Source organism: Anomaloglossus baeobatrachus, chromosome 12 (genome assembly GCF_048569485.1).
Source record: "Anomaloglossus baeobatrachus isolate aAnoBae1 chromosome 12, aAnoBae1.hap1, whole genome shotgun sequence".
NCBI classification, from domain to species: Eukaryota; Metazoa; Chordata; class Amphibia; order Anura; family Aromobatidae; genus Anomaloglossus; species Anomaloglossus baeobatrachus.
In genome coordinates this window covers 100,503,126-100,526,035 of record NC_134364.1, presented here as the reverse complement: position 1 = coordinate 100,526,035, position 22,910 = coordinate 100,503,126, and the positions used below count along the sequence as shown (strand labels likewise).

At 43.6% G+C, this 22,910-nt stretch overlaps 1 protein-coding gene across 2 annotated transcripts in view; it reads right to left on the bottom strand.

The window, feature by feature from the left end:
* Window positions 1–1,104: 1,104 nt before the first annotated feature.
* Window positions 1,105–22,910, bottom strand: part of LOC142258372 (SLAM family member 9-like) — a 62,858-nt gene continuing 41,052 nt past the window's right edge. The window contains exons 5-9 of one of the 2 annotated variants that reach the window (XM_075330954.1): window positions 17,710–17,750; window positions 17,274–17,369; window positions 13,037–13,117; window positions 11,265–11,333; window positions 1,105–3,126 (exon numbers count right to left, since the gene is read on the bottom strand). In XM_075330954.1, coding sequence (XP_075187069.1) covers window positions 3,121–3,126; window positions 11,265–11,333; window positions 13,037–13,117; window positions 17,274–17,369; window positions 17,710–17,750 — 293 coding nt within the window. In that variant the 3' untranslated portion in view covers window positions 1,105–3,120. The remainder of the gene's footprint in view (window positions 3,127–11,264; window positions 11,334–13,036; window positions 13,118–17,273; window positions 17,370–17,709; window positions 17,751–22,910) is intronic. The other variant, XM_075330955.1, reaches the window with a different exon arrangement.

The window sequence follows — 22,910 nt, the reverse complement described above, 5'->3', positions numbered from 1 at the left end:
TTCAATCAGGCACAATCCGGCACTTTGCAGAAAAAACGCATCCGTTTTTTTTGCCGCCGGATGCGTTTTTCCCTCATAGACTTGCATTAGTGTCGGATTGTGCCGCATGGCCTTGCATTGCATCCGTTTTTTGCCGGATGCGGCATATTTAGCCCATGCGGCGGCCGGATGGAACGTTACTTGCAGCGTTTTTTGTCTGCAGCGAAAAACTGAATCGCGCCGGATCCGGCATGATGAAGCATGATTTAAAATGCAAGCCTATGGACGCCGGATGCGGCGTGTAGCGGAAAAAAACGCATCCGGCGGGCGGATGCGGTTTTTTGAACTGTGCATGCTCAGTATCAAACCGGATCTGTCAAAAAACGGACGGGTCGCATGGAAAAACTTATGCAACGGATCCGTTTTTTTTCGCTGCATCCGTTGCATAGGTTTTTGAGCCGGATTGTGTCTGATGCAAAAAAACTGATGTGTGAAAGCAGCCTAAAAGTTAACATATTTGATAGCGCACAATTTTTATATTTATATATACCGTATATATATATATATATATATATATATATATATATATATATATATATATATATATATATATATATATATATATATATATATATACATATATATATGTATATGTACATATATATATGTATATATATATATATATATATATATATATATATATATATATATATACAGTGTATATATATATATATATATATATATATCATTTATTTAGAAAAAAAAGTACCAAAGCATTAAAAAATAAATTTGGTATTAATGTAACAAATAATAATAATAAAAATTTAATTTAATAATTTATGTGCACCATAAAAGGGTGCCCATAAAATTAACTAAAAATATGAACCCTTCTTCCTGCTTTAGTAACAGAAAAACAATCGTGGATTCAAATTATGACATAAAGGAAACAAATATGTTTGGTGCTGCTGGCCCAAAATCCTTTAGCAGGTTAAAGAGTGTTTTTTTTAGTAAAAGAGGATAAAAAAATTCATGTAACATTTGTAAAATGCTAAACGTATTATTAGTTCCATGGAATTAACAGGAAAAAAAATGGAAGGAATACTGATAAAAAAAACACTGCTAGCCTTAACCGTCACCTAGAAGCTTTACTGTACAGATTGGAGTAGAATGAATGAGTCAACTCATTGATAGCAGTAACAGAGCAAGTTAATGTTTCTCATGCACATAAACCGTTGTGTATTGTCTAAATTGACAATATAGGAGGCAGCCATATTGGATATTACCCAATATGGCGGCTAGCATGGAAGATTTTAAAAATACAACATTAAAACAATAGACAACCACATTATTGATTTTCTACAGAATGAAATGTGATGATTAAAACGGAATGTTAAGTCTAAGGGATTGAGGAACATGAGAACAAATTAGAAATGATCAAAAAAGTTAACTTGGCCATCAGCCATATTGTAGTCCCTGGCTATCAAAACAGAGCTTTGTAGACAGCTACCACCAGAAGGGCGCAAAGTTGTGTGTCGTGCAGTAACGCTCTACGACGCTCTACGAATCTGAGGAGGGGTTGGGAATTCTCATAAGTTGGAGGCAATTTATAGAGCTCTGGTCTGGTGGCCGTTGACTACGAACAAGACTGCTGGAACAGTCCTTCAGATCTTTTTGATCATGTCTACATGTAATGAACGGAAACTTCCGTAACTGTGTAAATATAGTAGAACCAAGTACTGACATCCAGTCCGTGGTACCAAGTGCTTGGACTAAACAAAGTCTGGGTTACAACAATGTCTCTGTACAGTATGAGATGAGTAAAGTCATTCTCTCAGTTACAAGAAGTAGGACAGTTTTGTGGTAATCGCAGTCTCATATCTTCATGCCATTTCAGTTTTGACTGTGGTTTCCGGGGTGTACACTGTAAAATTGCCTAACCCTGATGAAACTGGCAAAAAAGTGAAGTGCTCATCAGAGTGATTTCTACAGTGAAGATACATCACAAAGTCCTGTCCAAAATGTATTCTACAGTTGATCTGAGAGTGAAGGCAAAGTTCACATGAACATATGAATACTAGGTTCAGTCATGTCTAAAAAATCAAGGATATGACTGCAGCCATATTATCGAACAGCACACATGTCCCATACGGCACAAATGAAACTAGCACCCTCAAATTCGCAAAATGGACCAGTTGGTCTTGTGAAGCATCACCAATGTGAACTGGTTTATTCACCCACATTGATTTGGGAATTGTCCATGTTCAGTCCTTTGTCCGATCTGGCCCTAAAGGTGATGGATATGTCCAATAACTATCAGTACCAAGACTGATCCTGGATATTTCCACTGGGAAGAAAGATGCCTTTCCTTTTCGAGAGGTAGATTTTAGGTCAACGAAAGACATGAGGACCAATTCCAAGCTACCGGTAGGAGGCTCTGGGACTCAGGTAGAAAGAGAACTCTTGAGTGCAGTTAGATAGAAGCTCAATAGAGGTCGCTACTACAAAAGCAGGGATAGTCAATTAGTCATTGTCTAGTCCAGGATGTGACTTCTGTACCGAGGAGAAAACAAGTCAAAGTCAAAGAACAAAACCGAGGTCGGATACCAGGAGAGCAAGTAAGCACGGGGGGGATTGGTGGTGCGACACCCAAAACGAGGCCAGAACAAACAGGTCCATCCCAAGGAACCTAAACTTCGGAGGCAGGATACTTGCACCAGCTCAGGGATGGCAGAGCCATGCATGAATCATGACAATCTCAGTATGGATTTTTTTTACAATGTAGAATGAAGATCAAAAGATCTCAAAACTTCATCATTCTGATTGTCCTTGACTGGATTCAAACTCAAGGTATCCAGAGATTACTCTTGAAATATCATGAAGCAAAACTAAAGCCCAACAAGTTTTGGCCATTGATGTTGGTCTTCTTGAGTTCTGTAGATCATATGGATTAGGTGATATGTCTATTAATTTTTCTACAGTTCACGATGGATCATTGACTTCACACATAGTAAATCCAGTGAGCTATGCTCTAAGTAGATGTTGAACGAAGACTTGAAGATTAGAAGGTTGAAAAGCTTGAAGTTTTATTTACAATGTAAAAGTTATATCAAACTACTCAAGTCTATGAAGTTCTTCGATGTTCTAGTCCTGTGTGTATAAAAAAAGACAAAAAATTAGTTACATTTTTAGCAATAACCACCATTATTGAGATATATTATAAGGCAACTATGCATCTATAGGTAATGACCATGCTTTGCCAGCTACCAGCCTGCCTGGCAATTTATCTAATATAGCTTTGGATTTCCCCAGAACAAGGACTTAAATAAATGATGATGTTATTATGACTCCTTACAAGTTCTACAGAATTTGAATACAGAAGTATATAAGGCTATTTTGAACTGCCGTATACCATATGGAAAGTGTGACATGCTCATAGACTTAAGGTGGCTTTACACACTGCAACATCGCTAACGACATCGCTGTAACGTCACCGGTTTTGTGACGTAATAGCGACCTCCCCAGCGACATTGCAGTGTGTGAAACACATCAGCGACCTGGCCCCTGCTGTGAGGTTGTGATCGCTACAAATCGTTCAGGACCATTCTTTGGTCCTTTGTTTCCCGCTGTGCAGCAAAGTTTTAGTGTGTAAAGGGGACTTTACAGCGACTTCGTTAGCGACTTCCCTTTCAAAAAGCTGCTTTGACACGTCCCCAATGACCAGCTAGGTCGTTCTGCAGGTCCGGATCGCTGTTGCGTCGTTGGCCAGGTTTGCCTGTTTGACAGCTCACCAGAGACTTTGTAGCGATCCCGGCCAGGTTGGGATCGCTGGTGGGATCGCTAGAAAGTTTCAGTGTGTAAAGGGGCCTTTATTCTCCTCTTGAAAGTACCTTACAGTCATACACTTAAAGGGATTATCCGGGATTTGTTTTCTCAGGAACCTAAGAACTGACAGGCAGGTTTTTGATAACTCCCTGAGGAAGCAACTAGCGAAACGCTCCTTTTTAACTTTCCTTTTGCATCAATAAATAAATATCACTAATTACACAATTGGTATAACTAATTATTTAGACATTACTTGATTTTTTTTTTGGTTTCTTATGTATTGGTATACTCTGCCAGTTTTTCATCTTTTTGGTCTTTTTTTTTTTTCTTTTTTTTTGGTAGTGTTACATGGTATTTGCTAACTACCTGCCTGTTCTACAGAAAGTTGGCTCAGGATGGACATGGACTGGTCCTCCTGGCAATTCTGCTGCTTCACGTCACCAGAGCAGCTCTTCCGGGCTGCTCTGTTGACGTCATGCTGATTGACAGTTGGTTCCTCGCAGTTTGACAGCCGGCTACCCTCTGCCCATCAGCATGACATCGGTAGTTACACCCCATCAACAGAGCAAAGTGGAAAATAAGTGTGGCACCGCTGGGCTTCAGGTGCCACAGGGTATGACACCACTTTTCAGAGGTAATATCTATCCCGGGTCAGGAGGGGGTTAACCTGCCGGTGCCTTCACAAAACACACACAAACAACAGCAAGGTGCTTACTCACAGAGGGTTGGACTAGGGCAGACAGGGTAGCCAGCCATCACGAAGCATGGGACTTTCCCGGTCGCTAGAACAACCACTGGGGGTGGCAGCACATGGGGTAGAAGTAGGAGCAACCAACACACTTGAGACAGAACCTTCCTGGTCACAGCTTGGGATAACACCTAGCACTGACAACAGGAGTTAGTGTTTATCTCTCTTCGTCGGCCCGTGGCTTGGAGCAGGAGGCTCGGCCCGGGTTCCGGATAGCAACCAAGGGACACTTCACTAAAAGACTTTCACGAGCACCGGCGGTGACCGCTGACTATCCGGGAGTGGCTGGAGCCCATCGTGGCAGAGATCGGTACTCTGGGGCAGCACCTGAACTACCTGTGAGTAAAAAGACTTAGAACCGCAGCCCCTGCCTCTGCCTCTCCTTTACTGGCACCGGTGCCCAGCGCGGCGGCACCAACGGGGACTTCCACCACCCCCGCCATCTTCCCGGGGCCCGCTCCGCCTGTGGGGAGTGATACCATCCCGGCTGCAACCGACATCTGCCCCGGTGTGAGACCTTGCAGCGGCGGCCCATCCCTGGCCATATACCACAGGTGGCGTCAAGATCCTTAAAAAGACTTTCCTAATCTCCAACTACCACCTCCATCCTCCCTACCATCCTCCAACCCTACTTCCTGTACGCCTCGGGATAACAGAATCGGGCCAGGCCACCCCGTGACATCACAGAGGATCTGCACCCCTAGCCCGGCTATGAGTAGGTTAAAATACTTGGTCCATGGGGCGCTACATAAGCAGCTGCTTTGACTATGGAAACCAGACAATCGCAGGCAAGAGAGGTCTGTGAACCACTGTGAACTGGCAGAGATCTGCGCCATGTAGAATAGGCTGGTGGTTAGAGACTACCGGCCTGTATATTTTTAGACCAATAATAATAATAATAATAATAAATCGTTCTGGATAACCACTTTGAGGAATTTATACAAATTAGCCTAAGCTTGTCCGAATCTGCCAACATCAGCAGGATTGCTGGGTGTCTGACATGTAAGGGAGTTTCCCAATTCTCCCCAGACACAATGTCAGGGTAGAAAAAGATCTTGTTGGATTTTCCCGATAGATGATACTTTTGTTCTCTCCAGAGATCAGTGGATTCTGCCAGTAGCTCTCATATGGAAAATTTGGGAGTGCTTGGCCAAGCCAAGGAATTTGTCACACGGAGTTTTGCACAAACTTCGTTGATGGTCATGGCGTTGTTGGGCTCTGTTCAGATTGTAGACTCTGACACTTCGCCTGAGGGTTTCTCTGGTGTCTGGGATCAACACAAGCAGACACGGGCGTCAATCTGCTGTGTGCTGATTCATAGGCAGGCTAGCAAGAGTTAATCTCTGCTAGTCTGCTTATTAGGGTCCTGTGATCACATGTAGTGAGGAGGCCTATTACATCTGTTCCCCTCTTATTTATGCTGGATGAAATCTACTGCCCATGCCAGCTATAGGTTATCCTGTATTGGTCTGTGAACTTTAGTGTCCCAAACTTTTTGGTGAAAGTGTTGCTTTTGCTTGGAGCCGTCGTGGAGTTTACCCCTGTTGTCTTGTTGTTTCCTTCCTGCTCTTGTTTTCCTCCTACTCTCTTATTGTCTTATACCTCTGTGTGTGCATAATGAGTAACAGAGTTTTGGTTTTCCATTGTCTGTCTATTTATGTGCTTTTCAACACACCCCATTCCCGTCCCTCCCTGGTGGGAGGGGGAGAGGGAATAAGATCTGGACTGGTCAGGAGCAAGGACAGGAAGGAGATTCAGGCCTCTCCACCATCCGGGGTATCCCTGAAATTAGGGATAGCATAGGGACCCCTAGCCTGAGGGTCAGCTTAGGAACCCCGATTCCCATCGTGACAGAATCGGGAAAGATTCTGTTGGCCAATTAATCATTCAGTGTAATGTGTATGTGGGCCCATAATCTGTGTGACAAGGTGGCTCTACAAATATGGCTTCTCTGCCTATGACACCTTAGGTTCCATTCAAAACTTTTTGGACTTTTTCTGCAAACGCCTCAACACGTTGACTTTCTTTCGTTCTCAGAATATTCTTGTGGTTTGGAGTGGATCTTTTAGTCGCACTGTATTTTCTCAAACCAATCATTATTTTAGTACTGTAACGCCAATGTGTTTCCTGTTGATTGTCACGACCACAAAACTGTCATCACTTACAGACTTTAAAACATTTGCATGAAACTCCCCCCCCCCCCAAATCTATGCTATGAAAAGATCAAAATTGTGACTCTTCGGTAGTTACCTGTTAATGGCTGACTGGAATGACGGTGACAACATTTTAGGCTTTTTCATCAACGCGGTTTAATGAGCAATATTATTTTTTTTAGAGAAATAATCCTTAAAAGACAGTCATTTGGTTTCTGGCCATAGAAGGTCACAGAATGCTTCCTTACATTAAGGAATAACGTTTGGAACTCCATTCTATGTCTGAACTGGGTGCAAAAAACCTAAAAAAACATCACTATGGGGAGATAAGGTATGCACACCAGTGACTATGGAAGGGGAATACATGAAATAGCAGAAACTGCTGTGTGAATACTGACTTGAAAAATCCAATAGCTATATGTATAGAATGAAATGTGAAAAATGGAACCTGCATTACTGCCATGAACATATGAATAAAGAGAAATTTAGCTACTGAATTGATCAATGCAATAGAGCCCCAGCACTACGCCAAAGTATTTCTCTACGTTGGGGTCCCTAGCTTGTGTGTGTCCTCTCATGCAGTTAAAAAACTTACCGTGTATGGGAAGCTGAGACCCAGGCTATTTATGCGTATGATATGGACTGCCTGATACTGATGCGTATGATGTGGATAGCCTGGGTCTCAGCTTCCCATACACGGTAAGTTTTTTAACTGCATGAGAGGACACACACAAGCTAGGGACCCCAACGTAGAGAAATACTTTGGTGTAGTGTTGGGGCTCTATTGCATTGATCAATTCAGTAGCTAAATTTCTCTTTATTCATATATTCATGGCAGTAATGCAGGTTCAATTTTTCACATTTCATTCTATACATATAGCTATTGAGTTTTTCATGTCAGTATTCACACGGCAGTTTCTGCTATTCCATGTATTCCCCTTCCATAGTCACTGGTGTGCATACCTTATCTCCCCATAGTGATGTTTTTTAGGTTTTTTGCACCCAGTTCAGACATAGAATGGAGTTCCAAACGTTATTCCTTAATGTTAGTAGTTTTTCGTTTGTGAACCCTCCCCAACCACACCTATTGCCAATCCACATCGTATATATAGCCTGGGTCTCAGCTTCCCATACACGGTAAGTTTTTTAAGTGCATGAGAGGACACACACAAGCTAGGGACCCCAACGTAGAGAAATACTTTGGCGTAGTGTTGGGGCTCTATTGCATTGATCAATTCAGTAGCTAAATTTCTCTTTATTCATGTATTCATGGCAGTAATGCAGGTTCCATTTTTCACATTTCATTCTATACATATAGCTATTGAGTTTTTCATGTCAGTATTCACACAGCAGTTTCTGCTATTACATGTATTCCCCTTCCATAGTCACTGGTGTGCATACCTTATCTCCCCACAGAATGCTTCCTGACTTTCCATTGTTCCTGCTGTCAGTATTCATTGGTATAGGTAGCTTTCCTGCTGGATTCATCTCTACCCTTTTGGACCTAGCAGGAGCTCCCCTACCACTCAGCTGCTGACCATCAGTATTCCCTTGGTGTTTAAATACCCCTTCCTTTTTTGGACTGGTGCTGGTGATATTTTTCAGTGCCTTCAAACCTAGGTTGCAAGCAGGTGGCTTGTACTCCTCTGTGGTACCGTTGCTGAAAGCTCTGCTGAACTTCTACCTGAGTCATCTAATGATAGGTAGTTCATGCTTTTCCCCATGTGTCCTCCTTGTGTCTTCTATAGTGTTTAGAGAGTTTAACGATGCGTTCATCCCATCCGTTCCCTATTTAGGGTCAAGCAGGTCAGGTATCCGGCTCGGCGCATAGGTGAGGAACCTATCTAGGGTGGTGAGGGACACCAGGGACCTGCAGTAGGTTTGGTCAGGGATCACCATCTTCCCTTTCCACACAGGATTTTTCCCGTACCTAGCATGACAATTTGGGACTAAATAAGAACAGTCAGAAAAAGTACAGGTTTGCTCATATTTGGAAGGAGTTTCCATAATTCCTGCCCCTTTTACAGTATACGCCGGGATTGTATTGGTACAGTTGACAAGTGTCAAAATGTACTACTAATAAGTCGCCTGGACAGGGGGAGCAGTTAAAATGGATTTGTCACTGGAGTGATTACATATTAAATGTGTTATTACATAGATCACAGATCTAAAGAGACTGATGTACTTACATTGAGTCAAAATGCCTAAATGGCATGATTTATAAGTTCTCAGTGTCTCACCTCCCTCCTCATGCTAAAATCTTCATCCAAATAGCCTTATTGACGACTCCTCAGTGCCCCTCCTTCCTGCTACTGCATAATCCATGCACACCAATACTAAGAAAAGGCTCCCCAGTGCCCTGTCCTCCTGCTACTGTTTAATCTACATCCACCTATCTTCTTTGATGACTCCTCGGTGCTCCTCCTTACTGCTACTGATCAATTTACACTCATATATTCTGATTGATGACTCCTAATTGTCCCTCCTCCCTGCTGCTGAATGTAAACTGGTTTCATCAATGTAAACTAGAATCCTCTGCCAACCTCGCCTGATTGAAAAGCCCCTCAGTGCCCCTCCTCCCTGCTACTGCACAATCTACACCTACCTATCCTAATTGATGACCCCTCAGTGCCCCTCCTTCTTGCTACTGTGTAATCTACTCACATCAATACTAATAAAATGCCCCTGAGTGCTCCATCCTCCCTGCTACTGCCTAATCTACATCCACCTATCTTGTTTGATGAGACTCCTCAGTGCCCCTCCTTCCTGCTACTGATCAATTTACATCCATGTATTCTGATTGATGATTCCTAATTGTCCCTCCTCCCTGCTGCTGAGTGTAAACTGGTATTATCAATGCAAACTAGAATTCTCTGCCAACCTCACCTGATTGAAAAGCCCCTCAGTGCCCCTCCTCCCTGCTACTGTGCAATCTACATCTACCTATCCTAACTGATGACTCCTCAGTGCCACTCCGCCCTGCTATTCTTTAATTTACACCAATGTATCTTGATGACTCCTCACTGCCCCTCCTCCCTGCTAATGCATGATTTACATACATCAATACTGATTGAATGCTCCTTGGTTCCCCATCCTTCCTCCTACTGCATAATTTATATACCCCTATCTTGACTGAGGACTCCTCAGTGCCCCTTTTTCTGCTAATTGCTCAATTTACACCCATGTTTCCTGTTTGAAGACTTCTAATTGTCCTTCCATCCTGCTACTGAATGTAAACTAGTATGATCAGTGTAAACTTCAATCTTTTGCCAACTTTGCTTGATTGGCAAACTCCTCAGTGTCCCTCCTCCCTGCTATTGTGTAATCTACACCTACCTATCCTAGCTGATGACTCCTCAGTGTCCCTCCTCCCTGCTATTGTGTAATCTACACCTACCTATCCTAGCTGATGACTCCTCAGTGTCCCTCCTCCCTGCTATTGTGTAATCTACACCTACCTATCCTAGCTGATGACTCCTCAGTGTCCCTCCTCCCTGCTATTGTGTAATCTACACCTACCTATCCTAGCTGATGACTCCTCAGTGTCCCTCCTCCCTGCTATTGTGTAATCTACACCTACCTATCCTATCTGATGACTCCTCAGTGTCCCTCCTCCCTGCTATTGTGTAATCTACACCTACCTATCCTAGCTGATGACTCCTCAGTGTCCCTCCTCCTTGTTATTGTGTAATCTACACCTACCTATCCTAGCTGATGACTCCTCAGTGCCCCTCTGCCCTGCTAATCTTTAATCTACATTCATGTATCTTGATTAATGGCTCCTCAGTGCCCCTCCTTCCTGCTACTGCATAATCTACACACATCAATACTAATAATAGGCTCCTCCCTACTGCTGAATGTAAAATGGTATCAACAATGTAAACTAGAATCCTTGGCCCACCTTGCTTGATAGACAAGCTCCTCAGTGTCCCTCCTCCCCTGCTGCTGCTTAATCTATGCCTATTAACCTGATTGACAGATCCTCATTATCTTTACTCCTGGCTGCTAATCTCTGCCCACCTTGCCTGATTGAAACACTGCTCAATGTCATTCTACCCTGTGGCTGATGAAATCTCCACTCACATAGCCTGAGAGACAGCTCCTCAACATCCCTCCTCCCCTGCTGTTGTTTACCTTTCCTGATTAAAAGGTCTCATCTATGTTGATGAATCTCTGCCTACATAGCTTGAATGACCAGCTCCTCATTTTCCCACCCCCTTGTTGCTGATGAAATTTCCACCCACCAAGCATTACTGACCACTTATCAGTGTCCCTCCTCCCTGCTGAGATCTCACAATACTCAAGACAAGCTGCAGCTATTAGCCAGGCTGGGTGGGGTGAGGCGGAATACACTTGGACTCATAAGTTTACTCAATGTATAGCTGGACTCATAAACTACTTTTGCTAATATCAGAAATGTACATCCACTTTGATGTGGATTATATGAATAAGTACATCAGCATCATCAGGTCTAAGAGATCTACTTTGTTAACGTACACAGTTTGTATTGTGAAATTGGTGACATATCTGCTGTAAGATATTTACATTTGTCTTTTACTCACTTTAGCTGCAACTTTATTAGGATTACTCGGTCCTGCAGATTGGGCATTTGTTCCATTTTGCCGATTTTCCTGAAAACCCAAAAAGTAGAGATGTGCAATATGAAATTAGTTTTTAATTGTGGTATCATATAAAATATGCCTTAAGTTACCTTAGGGGCACTTTGCACGCTGCGACATCACAAGCCGATGCTGCGAAGCCGAGCGCGATAGTCCCCGCCCCCGTCGCAGCTGCGATATCCTTGTGATAGCTGCCGTAGCGAACATTATCGCTACGGCAGCTTCACATGGACTCACCTGGTCTGCGACGTCGCTCTGGCCGCCGACCCGCCTCCTTATTAAGGGGGCAGGTCGTGTGGCGTCACTGCCACATCACACGGCAGGTGGCCAATAGGAGCGGAGGGGAGGAGATGAGCGGGATGTAAACATCTCCCACCTCCTTCCTTCCACACAGCCGGCGTGAGCCGCAGGACGCAGGTAGGAGATGTTCCTTGCTCCTGCGGCTTCACACACAGCGATGTGTGCTGCCGCAGGAGCGAGGAACAACATCGGACCGTCGTGTCAGCGTTAATTATGGATTACGCCGACGCTGCACCGATGATACGATTACGACACTTTTGCGCTCGTTAATCGTATCATCTAGGCTTTACACACTACGATGTCGCCTGCGATGCCGGAAGTGCATCACTTTCAATTTGACCCCACCGACATCGTACCTGCGATATCGTAGTGTGCACAGCCCGCCTAAGTCTATCTGCATCAATCCTTAAAGGGAATCTGCCAGCAGGTTTTTACTATGTAAGCTGAAGCCAGTATGCTGCATGGGTTAACACAGAGAATGCAGGGATGCCTGTCTTGTCACAGTCCGATCTATTCATTTGCTAGGTTTGTTTAAGCAGCAGAACTTCTTAATTCTGGGACTACAATGTCAAGCGCATGGCAGTCCGGCACGTCCTTTCCTCTGATTGACACCTCACAGTCAATATATAATCTCTATAGCCAGCCAGGTGTTGGCAGGGCAGATCTCAGCTCTGATACATGGCTAAATCTAAAAATTCTGATTGTGTCACAATGGCTGCACCCAGTAATCTAAGTGATACATTATTGGATTCAGGATCTCTTTACCTGCATCACACTTCTCTCAGATGAGGTAGCAAAAATCTGCTGATAGATTTGCTATAAGAAATGTCTATTGTCTTGGAAACATAATGATACAGGACAGTGGTAGATGACAATGTCACACTAAAGGGTGCTTTACACGCTGCGACATCGCTAACGATATATCGTCGGGGTCACGGTGTTTGTGATGCACATCCGGCGTCGTTATCGACATCGCAGCATGTGACACCTCTGAGCGAGCTAAAACGATCGCAAAAGAGGTAAAAATCATTGGTATTGGAGCGGTCGCTCCAACACCAAAAATCGTTGACAGGTGAGTAGCGAGGTTGTTTGTCGTTCCTGCGGCAGCACACGTCGCTATGTGTGACACCGCAGGAACGACGAACATCTCTTTACCTGCGTCCACCGGCAATGAGGAAGGAAGGAGGTGGGTGGGATGTTACGTCCCGCTCATCTCCGCCCCTCCTCTGCTATTGGGTGGCCGCTTAGTGACGTCGCTGTGACGCCGAACGAACCGCCCCCTTAAAGGAGAGATTGTTCGGTGTCTCCAGCGACGCCGCTAAGCAGGTATGTGCGTGTGACGCTGCCGTAGCGAACTATAGCGATCACCCCCATGACGAAATAGCAACGTGGGCGGGTCTCTGTGTGTAACATACCTGTGGAAATTGAACCGTACTGTACACAGTTTCTAATGGAGTGGGCTTGTTCTCTACCGTTTTCTTCTGAGAATTTGTTTTCTGACATAAAAAAACGATAACATTTCTCAGAATATAGTCATGTGTCCATCTATCAATTATATCTTGTATTTACTTATTTCTAATAGATAGATTTTCTGCATGTTCCATAAGCAAACAGTCTCATTGAACTCTGGAGAATACAGACTAATTTCCTGATCTTTTACATTTTCTGTATTCATTGTATGGGAGTTGTCATTTTGTCCTATGAAAGACATAGTATCAGGGGGAAGCTTCTGCTGTAGCCAGTTGTCTTACAGCCAGATGCATTCTGATAGACTGTTCTGTTGGGAGCTGATGTGTTAGCCTGATCTTGCATGAGTGATTATAGTATTTTTTCATGAAAATTTTAATTTTGATAGTATTTTTAGTATTCTCTAATTATACAATTCCTTAATTTCATTTTGTTTGATCTTTAAAACTATAAAACTACTTTTAAGGATCAAACAAAATAATGACATTAACGAATTGTATACTTGGAGAAGCTCCTGCTGTAGCCAGTTGTCTTACGGCCAGATACACTACATTGCTATTTTGGGAACAACTTTTTTAACCTCATCTTGTATAGGTAAGTATGGTATTTTTTATCCTATTTTTTAGTGAAGATTAAACAAAATAATGAGATCATAAAGAGGTAAAAAAAAGCAGGGGATTCCAGCTGCAGACAGTTGTCATACAGTCAGATACAGTACTTTTAGGTAGTTATGTTGAGAATCGGTATAATACCTGATCTTGAGTACAAGTAAAATATATCTTTGTACCGTGTTTGCCAGTAGAGATAAAAAAATTGTTTAAAAGAACTGAAGTCCTCAGTGGTTGATGTGACGACATGGACTCTCATGGGTTAAAGTTTCTTAACATTCAGCCAGACTATTGTTCTTTTGTGTGCTAAGTCATGTTTGCTTAGCTATTGCTCTCCAGACTTTTCCAGTAATCATTGTATTGTAGTTGTGTATTGATAATGTAATTACCTTAGTAGCCATTGGCTAGTCGGTGACTTGCCGACTCCATGTAGATATACTGAGTCTTTCTATGCACATCATTTAAATGAACATTATCCATGCAGCTTGAAATTCATCCAATGGGAGAAGCAATCTTGTCCAACCAATCGATGAGGACGCAGTGTATCCTAAGGGAAGGTTATGGCTATAAAAGGGACTTCTTTAAGCCACCAGGGTTGATGAAGGTTGTTGGATGCTAATGGATCCAGTCTAAGCTCTTTGGAGCTGACTAGAGGATCAGGATATCTTATGGCTTCAATCTAGGGGCTCCGGTTCCGGTTGGAGACCATATCCACAGCCTAGGGATTTCGACCCCGGCTGCCAGGATTGTATCATCATACCAGGACTACCTAAGGAGGACACTCAGGTTGGGACAGTTCAGTCACCTGTTACAGACTTTGCAGACCTCACACAGCTTCCTAAATCTGGCATTATTCCAGTCACGGTGGGTGCCCGCCAAAAGCGGGGTGCTGCTGGATTGGAGTAAATAGCCCTGGAACTTGTGAGGCATGAACATTCTAAATCCCTGGTGAGCCAGCGGAAGGGTGAGACTCTGTTGCCTGTTACATTTGTGTGTTTTGCTGGTTATGTGTTATGTGCCGTTAATTGTTTGGGGATCCAATAAAGTCTAATTATTGTGGTTCCCTCACCCTGTGTTGTCTGAGTAGTGTTACGCCCACGGTTAAGGAGGCCGGCGTTCAGTTGGGATGAACCCTGAGCCACGCTGTCTTTCTAAAGGCGGCGGGTTTTAGTGGACGAGAGCACCCACTGAGCCCCGTGTCTCCACAGTTGATACCTTTTAATGGCTAACTGAAAAGATGGTAATAATTGCAAGCTTTCGAGACTACCATGCCTGATGAAGAGACCTGAGTAGTCTCGAAAGCTTGCAATTATTACCATCTTTTCAGTTAGCCATTAAAAGGTATCAACCACTGAGGACTTTCTGTTCTTTTAAACAATTTTTCTGATCTTGAGTGGCACTTTTTTGTGAAACTTAATTTTGATCCTATTTTAAGTTATATACTTTTAATATTAATTACTACAAAAAGCTAAAAAAGATTAAACAAAATGATTATACTAAGAAATTGCATGAGAGGAGAGATTCCAGCAACAGCCAGTTGTCTTACAGCCAGGTACAGTATGTCACACGGTGTTTGGCTGTAAACTCGCCCAATGTCATGGCAGCTTCTAATGCTGTTCATACTGCAGAATTTGACACTCGTCACTATGACTTCTTTGATGCTTCTGAGTTACACAGACCAGCTCGGGCGTCGACCAGCTGTGTGCTCATTAGTGATCGGGCTTGCAGTAGTTAATTACTGTTAGCCTGCTGGTTACCTCTTGGATCACATGCTGAAGGAGACCTATCCCAGTCACTCCCTGCTTTTTTAAGATGGTAGAACCTGTCTCCTCATGCCGACTATAGCTTTTTGGAAAACTGGTCCGTGTGCTATTATATCTCAGCCCTGCTGGTGATTGTATTGCTTTGTGCATGGAGTTGTTGTGGAGTTTTCCCATTATTTTGTTGCTTCCTCCCTGCTCTTATTGTCCTCCTAAGACCTTTTTGTCTTATACCTCTGTGTATGTGTGTGCCGTGAGATAGGGATTTAGTTTCCTCTGTTTGGCTATTTCTGTTGGTTCTATCACTCCTGCCCTGGCCCTTCAGAGGGGTTGGGGGGAGGGGGTATAAGATCAGGACTGGTGAGGAACAGAGCAGTGCTGGTCGCCCAGATATCCTCACCATCAGAGGTAACTCTGGGATTAGGGATAGCTAGGGACCCCAAGTCTGAGGGCAAGTCTAGGAGCCCCTGTCCCCAGCTCTCCACCTACACAGTTACACAATAATAATAGCTGTCAGTAGTGATAACTATTTTAATCTGATTTTTATGAGTGACTACATCATGTTTTTGTGAATTATCATTTTTATCCTATTGTTAGTGATTTATTTTCAATTTTAATTTCTGCACAAGAAAAGACTGAACAAATTGATATGATGAAGAAATGGTATAAGAAGAAATATGAGAATAAGGTTCCAGCTGAAGCCTTTAGTCTTACAGCCAGATACAGTACTACTAGGCTAATCTGTTGGGAAGGGTCATTATCTCATGAGCTTGTATTGAGGAGTATGGTATTTGTTTTCTATTTTAATAGATTTATTTTTGAGTTTTAATATCTGCAAAAAACTAAAAAATATGTACCAAACATATAATAATTGTATATGGGTGGAGCACAAGGTGGGAGAGGCTTCTGCTGCAGCCAGTTGTCCTACAGCCAGATACAGTACTATTATGTTGTTTTGCAGAGAACAGATATTTTAACAGATATTTTTTCAGTGAAATGATGTAATTTTGATCCTCTTTTCACAGTTTTTTTGGGAGTTTTAATTACCACAGAATACTAAAAAAGCTCCAACAAAAGGATGAAACTCAAAAATTGCATAAGGGGGAGGCTCTTGCTGCAGTCAGTTGTTTTACAACCAGATACAGTACTGTTAGGTTGTTCTATTGGGACCTGTTCTTGTTTGACATTTTTCAGTGAAATGTAGTAATTTTAATCCTATTTGTACTGATTTTAGTTTTGAGTTTTATAACGACAGATATAGATTCTAGTTTTGAGTTTTTATAATCACAATTTTGGATCTTATTTTCACTAATTTATTTTTTTGTTTTATTTACCATCAAAAACTAAAAACACACAATCAAAAGGGTAAAACTAAGAAGTTGTCTAACAGCCATATACAGCACTATTAAGTTGGGAACAGGTTTTGATAAACTGTTTTTGTTTGGCATTTTTCAGTGAAACATTGTAATTTTGATCCTATTTTTACTGATTTTAGTTTTGAGGTTTTATAACCAAAGAAAAAAAAAAGAACTAACAAAATGGTTCCTGCTGCAGACAGTTGTCTAACAGCCAGATACAGTACTATTAGGTTGTTCTGCTGGGAACAGGTTTTTTAACCTGTTCTTGTTTGGCATTTTTCAGTGAAACATTGAATTTTGATCCTATTTTCATAGATTTTTTTTATTCTTAATTTCCACGGAAAACAAAAAGGATTGATTGAACGGATATTTGAATTTCTGCTGTTTTTTTTTTTTACTTTTATTTCTGTATAATCTTTAATAGATCAGACATTTCGTAAGAGCCATAGTAGATCATACCTTGGCATACTGGACCTCACTGTATACGGTTAGACATTGTTGATCTTTTTGAGGTTCATGATAAAGATTTCCATCTGGTCCTTGAGGTTTTTCCACCTATCAAATCATTATATCAGAAATAAATGGGAACAAAATTGGAAATTCTCTCATGTTATTTATTGGGCAAGTGAAGAATCATAAGCCGGGTAGCAAGTCTTCAGTTTTATACTGGAGTAAGTACGGGGTATTATACTCTCATCTTCATTATCTACATTGTGCAGAGTCTACTGCAGAATATATGTAATAGTAGAATAAAACCTGCGCACACTCATAGCAATTCATCTCATTCACTTCATAGTAGTACACATTATAAATACAGTAAACAAACAGTCACATCTACACATACTGAAATTATTGCTAAATATATTTCATTGTGGCATAAGTGAAGATTTATAACCTGAGCGTACGTCGTGGAAATGTCTTCTTTTTTACCTTTTCCTAAAAAAAAAAATGAAAATGGCAATCTATATTTAAAGAGGGGGAGGGTATGACACTGACACTGGGGTACAGGATAATGACACTGACACGGGTACAGGATAATGACACTGGGGGTACAGGATAATGACACTGGGGGTACAGGATAATGACACTGGGGGTACAGGATAATGACACTGACACGGGTACAGGATAATGACACTGGGGGTACAGGATAATGACACTGGGGGTACAGGAAAATGACACTGGGGGTACAGGATAATGACACTGGGGTACAGGATAATGACACTGACACTGGGGTACAGGATAATGACACTGACACGGGTACAGGATAATGACACTGGGGGTACAGGATAATGACACTGGGGTACAGGATAATGACACTGACACGGGTACAGGATAATGACACTGGGGGTACAGGAAAATGACACTGGGGGTACAGGATAATGACACTGGGGTACAGGATAATGACACTGACACTGGGGTACAGGATAATGACACTGACACGGGTACAGGATAATGACACTGGGGGTACAGGATAATGACACTGGGGGTACAGGATAATGACACTGGGGTACAGGATAATGACACTGGGGGTACAGGATAATGACACTGACACTGGAGGTACAGGATAATGACACTGACACTGGGGGTACAGGATAATGACACTGGGGGTACAGGATAATGACACTGGGGGTACAGGATAATGACACTGGGGGTACAGGATAATGACCCTGACACTGGGGGTACAGGATAATGACCCTGACACTGGGGGTACAGGATAATGACACTGGGGGTACAGGATAATGACACTGGAGGTACAGGATAATGACACTGACACTGGGGGTACAGGATAATGACACTGGGGGTACAGGATAATGACACTGAGGGGAACAGGATAATGACCCTGACACTGGGGGTACAGGATAATGACACTGACACTGGGGGTACAGGATAATGACACTGACACTGGGGGTACAGGATAATGACACTGGGGGTACAGGATAATGACACTGACACTGGGGGTACAGGATAATGACACTGACACTGGGGGTACAGGATAATGACACTGGGGGTACAGGATAATGGCACTGGGGGTATAGGATAATGGCATTGGGCGTACAGGATAATGACACTGGGGGTACAGGATAATGACACTGGGGGTACAGGATAATGACACTGGGCGTACAGGATAATGACACTGGGGGTACAGGATAATGACACTGACACTGGAGGTACAGGATAATGACACTGACACTGGGGGTACAGGATAATGACACTGGGGGTACAGGATAATGAAACTGGAGGTACAGGATAATGACACTGGGGGTACAGGATAATGACACTGGGGGTGCAGGATAATGACACTGGAGGTACAGAATAATGACACTGGAGGTACAGGATAATGACACTGACACTCGGGGTACAGGATAATGACACTGGGGGTACAGGATAATGACACTGACACTGGAGGTACAGGATAATGACACTGACACTGGGGGTACAGGATAATGACACTGGGGGTACAGGATAATGAAACTGGAGGTACAGGATAATGACACTGGGGGTACAGGATAATGACACTGGGGGTACAGGATAATGACACTGGAGGTACAGAATAATGACACTGGGGGTACAGGATAATGACACTGACACTGGAGGTACAGGATAATGACACTGACACTGGAGTACAGGATAATGACACTGAGACTGGGGGTACAGGATAATGACACTGGGGGTACAGGATAATGACACTGACACTGGGGGTACAGGATAATGACACTGAGGGGAACAGGATAATGACCCTGACACTGGGGGTACAGGATAATGACACTGGGGGTACAGGATAATGACACTGGGGGTACAGGATAATGACACTGGGGGTACAGGATAATGACACTGGGGGTACAGGATAATGACACTGGGGTACAGGATAATGACACTGGGGGTGCAGGATAATGACACTGGGGGTACAGTATAATAACACTGGGGGTACAGGATAATGACACTGGGGGTACAGGATAATGACACTGGGGTACAGGATAATGACACTGGGGGTACAGGATAATGACACTGGGGTACAGGATAATGACACTGAGGGGAACAGGATAATGACCCTGACACTGGAGTACAGGATAATGACACTGACACTGGGAGTACAGGATAATGACACTGGGGGTACAGGATAATGACACTGAGGGGAACAGGATAATGACACTGGGGTACAGGATAATGACACTGAGGGGTACAGGATAATGACACTGGGGTACAGGATAATGACACTGAGGGGAACAGGATAATGACCCTGACACTGGAGTACAGGATAATGACACTGACACTGGGGGTACAGGATAATGACACTGGGGGTACAGGATAATGACACTGGGGGTACAGGATAATGACACTGAGGGGAACAGGATAATGACCCTGACACTGGGGGTACAGGATAATGACACTGGGGGTACAGGATAATGACACTGGGGTACAGGATAATGACACTGGGGAGTACAGGATAATGACACTGGGGGTACAGGATAATGACACTGGGGGTACAGGATAATGACACTGGGGGTACAGGATAATGACACTGGGGGTACAGGATAATGACACTGACACTGGGGGTACAGGATAATGACACTGGGGGTACAGGATAATGACACTGACACTGGGAGTACAGGATAATGACACTGGGGGTACAGGATAATGACACTGGGGGTACAGGATAATGACACTGGGGGTACAGGATAATGACACTGGGGGTACAGGATAATGACACTGGGGTACAGGATAATGACACTGGGGGTACAGGATAATGACACTGGGGGTACAGGATAATGACACTGGGGGCACAGGATAATGACACTGGGGGTGCAGGATAATGACACTGGGGGGTACAGGATAATGACACTGAGGGTACAGGATAATGACACTGGGGTACAGGATAATGACACTGGGGGTACAGGATAATAACACTGGGAGTACAGGATAATGACACTGGGGGTACAGGATAATGACACTGGGGGTACAGGATAATGACACTGGGGGTACAGGATAATGACACTGGGGGTACAGGATAACGACACTGAGGGGAACAGGATAATGACACTGGGGGTACAGGATAATGACACTGGGGGTACAGGATAATGACACTGGGGGTACAGGATAATGACACTGGGGGTACAGGATAATGACACTGAGGGGAACAGGATAATGACACTGGAGGTACAGAATAATGACACTGGAGGTACAGGATAATGACACTGGAGGTACAGAATAATGACACTGGAGGTACAGGATAATGACACTGGGGGTACAGGATAATGACACTGGGGTACAGGATAATGACACTGGAGGTACAGGATAATGACACTGGAGGTACAGGATAATGACACTGGAGGTACAGGATAATGACACTGGGGGTAGAGGATAATGACACTGGAGGTACAGAATAATGACACTGGAGGTACAGGATAATGACACTGGAGGTAGAGGATAATGACACTGGAGGTAGAGGATAATGACACTGGAGGTACAGAATAATGACACTGGAGGTACAGGATAATGACACTGGAGGTAGAGGATAATGACACTGGAGGTACAGGATAATGACACTGGGGGTGCAGGATAATGACACTGGGGGTACAGGATAATGACACTGGGGGTGCAGGATAATGACACTGGGGGTACAGGATAATGACACTGGAGGTACAGGATAATGACACTGGGGGTGCAGGATAATGACACTGGGGGTACAGGATAATGACACTGGGGGTGCAGGATAATGACACTGGGGGTACAGGATAATGACACTGGGGGTACAGGATAATGACACTGGGGGTACAGGATAATGACACTGGAGGTACAGGATAATGACACTGGGGGTGCAGGATAATGACACTGGGGGTACAGGATAATGACACTGGAGGTACAGGATAATGACACTGGAGGTAGAGGATAATGACACTGGAGGTACAGAATAATGACACTGGAGGTACAGGATAATGACACTGGAGGTAGAGGATAATGACACTGGAGGTACAGGATAATGACACTGGGGGTGCAGGATAATGACACTGGGGGTACAGGATAATGACACTGGGGGTGCAGGATAATGACACTGGGGGTACAGGATAATGACACTGGGGGGTACAGGATAATGACACTGGAGGTACAGAATAATGACACTGGAGGTACAGGATAATGACACTGGAGGTAGAGGATAATGACACTGGAGGTACAGAATAATGACACTGGAGGTACAGGATAATGGCACTGGAGGTACAGGATAATGACACTGGGGGTACAGGATAATCACACTGGGGGTACAGGATAATGACACTGGGGGTGCAGGATAATGACACTGGGGGTACAGGATAATGACACTGGAGGTACAGGATAATGACACTGGGGGTGCAGGATAATGACACTGGGGGTACAGGATAATGACACTGGAGGTACAGGATAATGACACTGGAGGTACAGGATAATGACACTGGAGGTAGAGGATAATGACACTGGAGGTACAGGATAATGACACTGGAGGTAGAGGATAATGACACTGGAGGTAGAGGATAATGACACTGGAGGTACAGAATAATGACACTGGAGGTACAGGATAATGACACTGGAGGTAGAGGATAATGACACTGGAGGTACAGGATAATGACACTGGGGGTGCAGGATAATGACACTGGGGGTACAGGATAATGACACTGGAGGTACAGGATAATGACACTGGGGGTGCAGGATAATGACACTGGGGGTACATGATAATGACACTGGGGGTGCAGGATAATGACACTGGGGGTACAGGATAATGACACTGGAGGTACATGATAATGACAGTGAGGGTACAGGATAATGGCACTGGGCATATAGGATAATGACACTGGGGGTACAGGATAATGACACTGGGGGTACAGGATAATGACACTGGGGTACAGGATAATGGCACTGGGGGTATAGGATAATGGCACTGGGGGTACAGGATAATGACACTGGGGGTACAGGATAATGACACTGGGGGTACAGGATAATGACACTGGGGTACAGGATAATGACACTGATACTGGGGGTACATGATAATGACACTGACACTGGGGGTACAGTGTGACGACATGGATTCTCATGGGTTAAAGTTTCTTAAAATCCAGCCAGACAGCA